Source organism: Gracilinanus agilis, chromosome 5 (assembly GCF_016433145.1).
Source record: "Gracilinanus agilis isolate LMUSP501 chromosome 5, AgileGrace, whole genome shotgun sequence".
In the NCBI taxonomy this organism is placed as follows: Eukaryota; Metazoa; Chordata; class Mammalia; order Didelphimorphia; family Didelphidae; genus Gracilinanus; species Gracilinanus agilis.
The window spans coordinates 136,831,685-136,843,902 of NC_058134.1; the positions used below are offsets into that span (position 1 = coordinate 136,831,685).

Below are 12,218 nucleotides of genomic sequence, written 5' to 3' on the forward strand. Positions count from 1 at the left end.
TGCTAAAATTGCCATTGTTAGAGAAGAGTTCAAATGGACAAGCTGAAAGTGTTCAGATGCATTAATTTTAACCTTCTGATTTTTAACACAGTAAACTTATGTTAATTGTATAAATTCCTAATCAACATACAGTTTTCATCTGTTTATAGTAATACAAGCTGACCACTTAGTTACTTTTTAGAGTCAGGATTTCATTAAATTTTTTCATGAAATGATTTCATGATTCATGAAACTCTGAGTATAGCTTTGAAGTATATGAAGACTGCCATGCTGTTCCTTCTGTTTGCATAGATTCTTGCTTTTACACTAAAGCAGATAGACAAATTATACCCTGCCTCACAGGAAGGAGGCAATAAAATAGTTTTGAGTGGATTTAGTAATAATCTGTAAACCCTGAAAATCGAGGTTCTAATTCAGCTCTTAACCTTACTTGATTTTATATCATTAAGCCATTTTGTGCCTCAGTTTCTTAAACTTATAAAACAGAGAACAGAGGTACGAACCTATGAAGCAGTGTTGATGTGAACAAAGATCATGTGGTTTGAAAGTGCCCTAAAAAGATCCAGCATTTTAGAAATAAATATTCAATGCAAAAATTTCTCACATTTTTATTGAAAGATTAATTCTACTAGAGCACTTCAGCTGCAATTGGAAACAATTTGAATTTTGTGACTTAGAGGGGATGTATCTTTTATCTCTGCTGGAAAAAAGAATTTGAGAATATTAGTATTTCTCCTTAGTGCCAAATATTCAAAATTTGATTTTCATCCACAAATTTCAAAAGGCTCATTATTACTTTTTTTTCTCTTTTCCCCATCAGTTCTTCCTAGTTGCTGCAAAACCACATATCCTTTGATAAAACATTGAATCATCCAGAAGAAAACAATGTGGGCAGTTTCTAAATGTTACAGTAGTTATTAGCATCATACAATCATAGATCATGGAATCCTAGAGCTGGAAGGAATCTTAGTCCTCATCTTATTTAGTAATCATTCTCATTTTACAGATGACAGAATTGAGCCAAATAAAGATGAAGTGATTTGCCTAAGATCACATGGGTTGTAAGTGACCAAACCAGGATTCAAATCCAAGACTTCTGACTCCAAAGCTAGTGATCTTCACTATCCTGTACTTTTTACCAAATAATAGTAAATATTTATTACCAAAATATTGCATACTAAGATAAAAGGTAGATGATACTATGGAAAGCAGTTTAAATGCATGTTCTAGGCTCTTTAGAACAGTGTTTTAGGCATAGATAATTATGTAAGAAGTTTCCTGCAATCCTTGGTCTATCTGGGACAGTATCCTCAAGGAATGTTCCAGAGGTCAGCTGCCATTGTATTGCTTTTATATTGGGGAGGAGGGGGAGAGAGGTGAGGGTGGAATCCATATTTTAAAATAGCTAACAGGCTATGTGTCATTGGTAATGATTTTTAAAAGAATGTAAGCTTCACACATGGATTTCTGATCATGTGACTCATTATTGGAAAAAAATTGGATGCCCCCATGTAGCTTAACCCTTCCTCATTTTACTGATTAAGAAAATGAGATGTAGAGCAGGTGGGACATCTCCAGTATTACACAACTAGCCAATGACAGGCATGGTACTAGAACCTCTTTTCCAACTCCTCATCCATTGTCCTTTCCATTACAATATCATATTTTCTGTGTTAATTTTCAAGAACAACGAACTAGGTTCAAAATTGATTATCAGAGAATTTACTCTTTTTAGCATCTAGAAAGAAACAGATCTTTCTTTTGCTCTGAAGTGCATCCCTGCTTCAAAATTTCTATTTATATCACCAATATTTCATCCTAGGAGTAAGAGGTGACTCTTACTGTGCCTCATAATTGTACATTAGGACAAGTTGGTTCCCCAACTGGCTGACTTCAGTCATGCCCTACCATATCTAACTTAAAGTTGTCCAAAGTAAAGAGGAAGTTGTAGTTTGGAGTGAATCTCCCTGACTTCGCAGTCAATGTACCTGGCTTCAGATCCTACCTCCGTGGTGACCTTGGGCAAGTCACTAACTCGGGAAACATTTATTAAATGCCTCCAGTGGGCCAGGACCTGTGCTAAATTCTGGGAATACAAAGAAAGGCAAAAGACAGTTCCTGGCTTCTGGGAGCTCAGTTTCTAATAAGGGAAACAACATGCAAATGATTATGTACAGTTTATATGCAGGATAAATAATTAATAGAGGGAGGGCACTAGAATTAAGAGATTTGGGGGAAAAACTTCTGGTAGAAGGTAGGATTTAACTTGAAAATTAAAAGAAGCCTGGGAAGCCAGAAAAGGAGAAGGAATGTTTTGCTCAACAAACAGAAAGGGGGCTTTAAGGGCAGTTAGATGGCTCTGTGGATAGAGAACCAGACCTAGAGAAAGGAGGTCCTGGGTTTAAATCTAGCTGTGTGACTTTGGGCAAGTCACTTAACCCCAACTGCCTAGCCCTTACTGCTCTTCAACCTTAGTATGGATACTTAAAATTGATTCTGGCGGAAGGTGAGGGTTTAGAAATGGGAGGAGGTCCTCTTTGTCTTTGTAGCTGGGTGGGAAAGTGTATAGGATGTGGTATAAGAGAGAAGGTGATTGGAAAGGTTGGAGAGTGGTTCTAGAAGGCTTTGACTCTCTAGTCGCCCTGGATCTGCTTTTCCTCAGATGTATAATGAAGGGATTAGACTGTGTTTTCTGAGGTCTTTGCTATCTTCAGACCCATCATCCTCTGATACCACGTGGCCACAGCACTTTTGCTATTCCCATTGCATCTGCTGGCACAGTTAGTGCTTCACTTTTGCCTGCGAGGTGGCAGCCTGGCCCTTGCAGAATTCGGGGACGGCAGTTAGAACGCACTTAGCTCAGCAATGTGTTGGGTTGGGTTGGTTTTTTTGTCAATCTGCTCTTGAAATGTGTCTGCCCGGAGAAAAGCCAAAACAGAGGTTATTTTTTCCTTCCCAAATGATTCCGAGTGATTGAAAACAGAACTATACCGAACGGTTCCTGCAGCTTTCCTAGCCTGCTTTTTCCTAAGGATGCCCTTTGATGTCCGTGTGTTGTGTGCCGGGTCCCCTGCTTGCTCCTCCAGCGGCCAGCCTTTGGTTTCCGAAGCTTTGGGGCTTTCCGAGTGGGTGATAAAATGAAACACTCTTTCTCTGCCACTCTCCGTTGTAACAAATTACAGTCTAACAAAACAAATCAATACATTGACTGTGACTGAAAAATATATACTTCATTCTGCCCATGTAGTCTATCACCTTTTTGCCAGGAGGGAGGAGGCGTACCTCGCCATCCTTCTGCCCAAGTCACAAGGAGCCATTCCCTCGTCAGACTTGTAAGGTGTTTGACTTATTTTCTTTTACAGGAAGTATATTGTTATTTGGGTTTGGCTGATCAATGCTACTTTCAGTGATTTAGTGAGCTCTTTGTTTTAATTAAATTCAGCAAGTCCAATTAAGATTAAGAATCTATGTGTCAGGCACTGTGCTAGGTGTTCATTGTTTTGGTCATTTTTCACTTGTGTTCTATTCTTCATGACTCTGTCTGGGGTTTTCTTGATTAAGATACTGGAGTGGTTTGCCACTTCCTTCTCCAGCTCATTTTCTAAATGAGGAAACTGAGGCAAACAGAGTTAAGTGATTCATCCAGAGGCTCCCAGCTAGTGAGTATCCAAAGTCAGAATTGAATTCAGGAAGATGAGACTTCCAGATCCTAAACTTGGCCCTATATCCACGGCACTGCCTTGCTGCCGTGCTAAGTGTCAGGGTTACCAGAACAAAAATTAAATAATCTCTGCTCTAAAAATGGGGGGGGGGGAAGGGGGAGAGGAACACAAAAAAAACCTTGTATTTTGATAGGAAAAAAACATGTAGCAGTTGCTAACTAGCTGTGTTAGCAGCTGAAGGGGCCCAGATGGTGTATATATTTAAGAAAGGAGGCTGGCTTCTGGACTGCATCTCTGCTGGAAGCCAGGGATCCTAGGAATTTGAGGTGAGGAGAGAGTGCATTCCAGGTATGTGAAACAGCTTGTGCAAAGAACTAGACATGGAAGATGGAAGGAAGGGGATAGGGGAAAAACAAATTGTTCAGTTTGATTAGATCACAGAGGCCTTGAAGGAGAAAAATATGTAGAAAAGTCAGCTGGAGATTATGAAGTTGATGACTTTAAAAGCTAAATGAGTTTGTTTTGACCTTGGAAACAACAGAAGGAGCCACTGGATTTTCTTGAGTGAGGAAATGATGGGGTCAGACTTATGCTTTGAGAAAATAGATTTGGAGGGCAGCTAGGTAGCTTGGTGGATGGAGAGCCAGACCTGGAGATTGGGAGCTCCTGGGTTGAAATGTGACCTCAGACACTTCCTAGCTGAATGACCTTGGGCAATTCACTTAACCCCTTTTGCCTAGCCCCTATCATTCCTCTGTCTTGTAGTCAATATTGATTAATTCCAAGAATGAAGGTAAAGTTTTATAAGACAAAACAATTTAGATTTGGCAGTTGTGTGGAAGATGAGTTGCAAAGAAAAGAGACTAGATACAGAAAAACTAATTAAGAGGCTGTTGGAATAGTCTAACCAAGTGGAGAGTATGAATTAATGTGGTGGTTGTACAAATACAAAGAAATGGATAGAGATAGGTCGTGGAATCGTAGAATTAGAGTTGGGAAGCACCTCAGAAGCCAATGATTCCAATCCCCTTCTTTTAGGGATGAGTAAACTGAAGTTTTGAGAGTTGTGACTTGCCCAGCGTTTTATAGCGAATAGTTGTGAGAATCAGGATTTGAACCTAGGTCTTCCTCAATCCAAATCCAGCACTTCAACCACTACTCTATGGTGAGCTTGAGATGTCTCGTGTTGTTGTTAATTCATTTCAGTCATGTCCAACTCTTTGTTGCCTCATCTGGTGTATTCTCGGCAAAGATACTGAATGGAAGACAAACAAGGTTAAACAACTTGTCCAGAGTCAAATAGCTAGTAAGGATCTAATTCTAGGTTTGACCTCACAAAGATGAGTCTTCCTGACTGGAAGGACACTCTGTCCACCTTTCCACAGAGCTGTCCTGAGATGTCTTACATGTCTATTCAATTGGAGATGTCCAAGAGGCATGTTATGTAGGAATGGAATTCAGGAGGGACATGAGCTGGAGAGATACAGTTCTTGGAATCATGTGCATGGAGGCAAAAATTATAAAACCTGAGAACTGATGAGGTCATCTAGGAAGGGATAAGAGGTCTCAGGGCAGAATTCTGGAGAATTCAAATAGGGATGTGAAAGGAATAGGGAAGGTTCAGGAAAAGGGCATTAGAAGTAGCCAAATAGGTAGGATAGCCAGGAAAGAGCCATGTCATAAAAACTTAGGAAGAAGAGTATATCTCCAAGGGAAAAGTCCATTCTTTTTTCATGTGGACCAACCAATAAACATTTCAGTATAAAAACAAAAAACAAAAAAACAAAAAAAAAACTAACATGAAAGAAGATTTGTTAGATGCTATGAACTATTGCAATTAGTAGGTCACTGGTGACATAAGAGAGTGTTTTGATGAGTGATAAGGTGAGAAACCAGATTGCAAAAGGTTGAGATAAATAGCTTTTTTTAGCCCTTTATTGAAGGGAGACAAGATAAAATGGTAGCTTAAAAGGATAGTAGCATGGAGTGAAAGGCTGTTTTTTTTTTTTAAGATGGGAGGAAATGGGGACAATGTGCAAGGTTTTTCCCACTCTAAATTACAGGCAACATTATACAGTAACTCTTCTCAGATCTCTTCCTATAGAGAGAAAATTTTTTTTGAGAATACTTGTAGGAAATGAGGTTAGCAGGCTTTGTTAGCATCTTAAGATACAGAAAATTTCATTTAAAACAAACTTTTGTTTGTTTTCTGAATGTCAACACCTTTTTTTAAGGAATGCAAATTAACAATTAGTTACTGATTGCTGAGTACTATTAATACAGCATATTAATAATTAATGATATTAATAATTTTGAAAAATAAATTAAATTGGAGAAGAAAACTCCCAGATTTAATGGTAACAGTAAAAAAGAGATTATAACCCATTTTTCTGCTTTTTAACCTCAAAATGTATTTACCTACCAGTTCTGTTTATGGAGAAGTAAAAAGGTCAGCGTGACGGAGGGAGGCCTGGCCTCAGTATTGTAAAGGTCTGAGTTAAGTATGATTTTCCAAACATATTGACTTTGTGACCGTGAACAAGGCACTTGGTTTTTCCAGGATTTACTCTCAGGCAACATCTAAGACTAAATTTCTAAGTCTTATCAGTTTTACATCCATAACTTGTCTCACATCTTTCTTCATGGACAAAGCCCTATTTTAAGTCTTCATTGCCTTTCACCTGGAGTATCACAATAGTTATTCATTTATTTATTTATTTATTTATTCATTCATTTATTTATTTATTTGTTTATTTATTTGTTTATTTATTTAAATTTTAAACCCTTAACTTCTGCGTATTGGCTCCTTGGTGGAAGAATGGTAAGGGTGGGCAATGGAGGTCAAGTGACTTGCCCAGGGTCACACAGCTGGGAAGTGTCTGAGGCCAGATTTGAACCTAGGACCTCCTGTCTCTAGGCCTGGCTCTCAATCCACTGAGCTACCCAGCTGCCCCCCATAATAGTTTTTTCACAGGACTTCCTTGCTCCAGATCTCTTCCCCAATCAACCATCCACAGTTGCCAAAGGGATTTTCCTAAAGCATAGCTCTGACTATATTATTCCCTTACTGTAGCATTCTATGAATTTCTGGTATATCAGGGTTTATTATAACAGGATTCTAATAATGATCCACTTTACTGATAGAATATTAAAGACAGAGATGTGTTTTTATTACCCTTGATCACATAATGAGATGATAATAACCAGGTCATATCCTCTTCAATACAAATCAGAATCTTTGTAGTACATTATATTATTTGCAATTCTTTAATTCAACATTTATTAAATGCCTGATCTGGGGTAAAGGCAGCTGGTTGGCAAAGTGGATAGAGTGCTAAGCCTGGAGTCAAGAAACTCTGGGTTCAAATCCAGATTCAGAAGTTGCTAACTATGTGATCCCAGGCAAGTCACTTAATCCTGTTTGTCTCAGTCACTGAGGTGGAGAAGGAAATGGCAAACCACTCCAGTATCTTTGCCAAGAAAACCCCAAATGGGGTCGTAAAGAGTCAGACATGACTGAACAACAACAAAATCTGCGTAAGGCACAGGACAAGGTGCTGTAGCTACAAAGACCAGAACTGAAATAGTCATTGACCATACAGAGCTTACGTTTTTCTGAGAGATGTACAAATAGGTAAAAGCCAATGTATGTGCAAAGTAATGCAAAATAACCTCAAGAGAGAATGCAAATAACTAGGGAGATCAGGAAAGACCTTGGGTGGGAAGTGGCTCCTGGAAGGCAGCAATTCTGTGAGGCTGAAGGGAGGAGAGATTATATTTAGACATGGTAGATCACTTGTGGGAAGCTATGGAGGAAGGATGTTTGATGTCTTGGACATAGAGTTGCTAGCAGTAGACCCGTTTAGCTGAAATGGAGACTATGAGAAGTGAATGTTTTGATAAGATGGAGCATATGGTTTATGAAGCTTTGAGAAACAAGCATGATTAACTCAAACCTTTAAAAGAAATTAATATTTAAAAAAATGACACTCTAAACAACATATAAATTACAGCTTCTTCTCTCAGTTCAATGGGAAAAGCAGTATTTGTCTGTTATTGTGGTCAGTATATTGAAATTATTGGACTTGGATTAAAAGATTTCCAAGGAAATTGGCTCTTATGAAATACCTCCTGTCTCTGCCTATCAGAAACATACATTCTGATTTCAGCTTTTTGATTCACATCTATAGGGCAAGACTCAAAGGTAGATGTGGAAATAGATGCTCACTAAGGCTGTGCATTCTTTTTGCTTCTAGTAGTTTTCACTTTCCTCTTATTTCTCCAAATAACTATCTTTTATGTAACAGCAAAAAAAAAAAAAAAAAAAAAAAAAAAAAAAAAAAAAGACCCAAACTCACCTTAAGAGCATTAACAATTAGCAGCCCCCTAAAGCTTGGTAACCTGAATTCTTCTTTTTTACTTTAAATATGTTCCTATTGCAGCATTGTATAATGCAAAGAGTCCTGGGTTTGGAGGCAGAAAACTTAGGGGCAAATCCTGGCTTGGTTTCCTCTTACTGTTTGACCTTGGCCAAGTCCCATAAACTTCGCTTTAATTTAAGTGTGCAAAGGATCATAGGTGAGGTTGAATTCATTACAGCATCCTTTACAACTCAATATTTATGATCCTGTGATGGGAGTATAGTGCCATATATAGCAGGAAGGAAGGGTCCAGAAGGATACTCGGGTTGATAAAAATACTTTCTCAGTAACTTAATAGCTGTTCCCCCCCCCCCCCCCAGTTCTTAAAAATCTAATCTAAAAACATAAATGGAATGATTTGATGACTTGAAAGATGGCACTGGCAGAGAAGGTGCACAAACTAGTCCCATTCGAATAGGCAGCTAGCTGGTACATTGAATAGAAATTTGAACCTTGAATTAGGAAGAGCTCAGTTCAAATCCCACCTTAGATATTTAATAACTGTTTGAGCTTGGTTAACCTCCATTTGCTTAGTTTCCTCACCTGTAATGTAAAGATAATAATAGCACAATAATCATTGTAGACTAGCACTTTGAAAACCTTAAAATGCTATGTAAATACTAGCTATGATTATCATTGTTGAGATTAGAATATTTTTGCCATTTTTAGGCAAAATATGGGTAGAAAATGAACACACATATCATAAAATGATGGAATATTTAATGACTATGAAAGAATTTACTTTAGGGCTTTTAAGAAGCAGATTTGACTTAAAATACTCATTGTATACGGCTCTACAGGAAAACATCTGATATACGACTGGATGGCAGGTTCTGATCAGATCATTCAAGATCCAAGGATTGAATAATCTTTTGGGGATGGGAGGAACTTTCCTATTGGATTCATTCTAGAAATCAAACTAGATCCTCTCTAGAATGAAATGTGCTTTCTCTGTGAAGTACATATGTTCTTCAGCCTATGCTGTCTCCATATTCTAATTAGAAGACTATACATAAGAGATTTGGTTTCTTCATTTGTAAAAAATGGGGTTAATAATACTTGCAAAATCTCTCTCTCAGGGTTTTTGTGAGGAAATGACTTTGTAAACCTTAATTAGAGTGCTATGAGAATGTGAGTTACTATAGTTCGACCCAGTGGGCTCAAGTACTAGCCTGGACCCTGAGAACTTTGAATGTGCCTGAGTGGTGGATGTATGCTGATGTCATCCAAATAATCCCATTTGGAAAATATTGCCCATACGCTGGGGAAGTTCCTTGGAGGGAGAACTTTTGATGATGGTTGATGGATTTAAGGGCAGAGATGAAGTCTGGCTGCTGGCCATTCCATTTCCACCTTCCATTCCAGGAGGATGAGGACTACCCAGCTGCCACTGGGCAGATATCCAAATGCCTGGTGGGATAGTCCAGCCATGGATGTGCCAAACAATTGGAATAAAAATTGCCAGGCTATTTTTATACCATTTGAAGAATGGAAATGTTGAGCTGTGCCACATATTTCTTTTAAAAAGTTGTGATTTCAACACTTTATTTCTCCTTTGCAGAAAAAAGAGTTTGATGTGGACACACTCAGTAAACCAGAGCTGCGAATGCTCCTCAGTGTAATGGAAGGAGAACTGGAAGCTAGAGACCTTGTCATAGAAGCCTTGAGGGTAAGTTGCTTTTTGGGTTCCACTGCCATGTTAAATTCTAGGTATAATTAATCCTTCCATCAATGGGCAGCCTCCAAAGTTCTTTGATTTTTATTTGTTCAAATAGCTTCAAGTGTTATATTCCATCTCTCATGGGTTTTTTTTTATAAAAAGTTTTATTGATGTCTTTTGAGTTCACATCACATTCATTTCCTAATATATTCCTCCCCTATCCTACCTACAGTACCTCTTCTTCTAACAAAGATTTTTTTAAATTCAGCAAAACTACCCAACACGTTGACTCTGACAACATATAAAATATTACTTGCCTATAGACCTTCATCTCTTCAATGCAAGGAAAATGGCACATTTTCTCATATCTCCCAGTTTGGCCATTATTATTCTTTCTATTTGCATTGTTATAGTTATGTATGTTGTTTTCTTGGTTTAACTTTCACCTCAGTCTCAGTTTATGGAAATCATTCCATGATTCTCTGAATTTCTTTTATAGCACAAGAATGTTCCATTATGTTCTTGTACCAAAAATCATCTGTCCATTCCCAAATGAATGGGTATTCACTTTGTTTCTAGTTCTTTGTTATCACAAAAAAGTGTTGCAATGAATATTTTTGAATAAAAGAGCACTTTGTTTCTGTCTTTGACCTCATTGAAATTAGAGTCCTAGCAATGGCATTGTATAGTCAGAGTTTTGATATTATATCCATTTTGGAGATAATTTGAGAGAGAAGGCCCCTGAGACTCAATGCTCCTAGCATAGATGAGCTAGGGGAAAGTGAATCCTGAAAGCCCCTGCTAGGCTTGACAAAGATCTGAAGAGGAAGGAAAACTGGGTCAAATCAGTTTAAATGATTGAAAGCTCATCTAGTTTATTATTGTTCTATTATAAGCTCATGATAAGTTGTAAAATAGTGCTTTATTATCATTTTGTCACACTATACCCAAGCAGGCAGTATGCTGTTTGATAATTCTCCACTTCTTGCGCAAGTAGTCTCCAAAAATTTTAATTGGCTGCCTCCATGCGTGAAACTCTCTCCTTCTTCACTTCTCCTTCCTGGTGTCCTTAGATTTATTCAGGTTTCAGTTAAAGTTCCACCTTCTGCAAGAAGCCTTTCCCAGTTGTCTTTAACCCTAAAGCCTTCCCTCTGAGATGATCTCCAATTTATCCTGTTCAGATCTTGCTTGTACTTAGTCATTTGGAAATTGTCCCTCCCTCTCCCTACCCCTGTGAGGTCATGGAGATCAGGGACTAATCTATTTTTTTCCCCTTTTCTTTGTATCTACAACAGTGAGTGTAGTGCTTGGCACAAAATAGGCACTTAATACATACTCGTTGCCTTGAATTTCATTCCTTTCATGGCATAACATGTAAAAGTACATAAGAAAGTCAGCTAGGCAGCTCCATGGCTAGAGAGCCAGGTCTGGAGACAACTGGCCTTTGGTAGTGTAGGAAGGGGGTGTTGATGGTAGATGGTGTGTGCTCTGATAACCCCCCCCCCACCTGACTGGAATACTTGGGCTAAAGCTACTCACTCCCCCTTCCTACTGGGAAGACTTTGGGGTGTATAACTCATGAGGGGGCTCCCCAAAATGGAAGGGGTATAGAGGGGATAGTGAAGGAAGATGTTAGGAATCGTTTGAGTCTAAAATGGGCTTTGTCTGGTACCCAAAAATGGGGGAATTGTAAAAGTAGAGAGACTTCTTAGCTGTATGATCCTGGCCAAGTCACTTAATTCCAACTGCCTACCCATTACCTCTCTTCTTAGAACCTTGGAACCAATACTTGATTCTATTCTTGATTCTAAGACAGAAGGAAAAAGTTTGTTGTTGTTTTAAGTATGTAGGTAAGACAGTGTGTTTTGTGAGCCAAAAGTGACCCTTCTTCTCTAACTAGTAATGAAGGGAGGTAGAAGACAAGAAGGGTTAGGTGGGTAGAAAGGTGTTGATTGTAGCAAATCCTAGAATATATCAGCATCCAACTAGTAGCTCATGAAGAAGGGAGGTGTGGAATTCTGAGAAAGTAGGTTCTTCCTGAAATTGGTTCCAGCCAAATCTTGCTAGAATTGTGAGCTAGGAACAGTAATGTTTGTAGGAGTCAGTCAGTTCAAAGAAGGAAGACCAGATGCTTCGGGAAAGAGGGAATGTACTCAGAGTAGCGGTACAGGAGTCCAAAGTTACAAGGATTTTTTCTGCTAGGTCTTGCTGAGCATTTACATTGTTAGTTTGGGTACTGTGTTCGTTTTGTTTCCATCTTAATGTCTAGTGATCACTCCATAAAGATCTATTTACTGGAATGCTTAATGTGGACTTGGAAAAGAATGATGACCATCCAAATAGCCATTGTGGATTAGTTTGGGAAAGGTACAAATGCTCTGCTTCCTATTGAGGCTGATTGAATCATTTGTTCTGACCAAACAAAAGTGGAACAATTCATCTCTAGCCTCGTCTTTTCTCTTTCTATTCCCCAAT

At 38.5% G+C, this 12,218-nt stretch overlaps 1 protein-coding gene across 2 annotated transcripts in view; it reads left to right on the forward strand.

The window, feature by feature from the left end:
* CTTNBP2 (cortactin binding protein 2) overlaps positions 1-12,218 on the forward strand; it is a 191,013-nt gene that overhangs the window by 8,284 nt on the left and 170,511 nt on the right. For both annotated transcript variants that reach the window (XM_044677510.1, XM_044677511.1), the window contains exon 2: positions 9,645-9,752. In XM_044677510.1, coding sequence (XP_044533445.1) covers positions 9,645-9,752 — 108 coding nt within the window. The remainder of the gene's footprint in view (positions 1-9,644; positions 9,753-12,218) is intronic.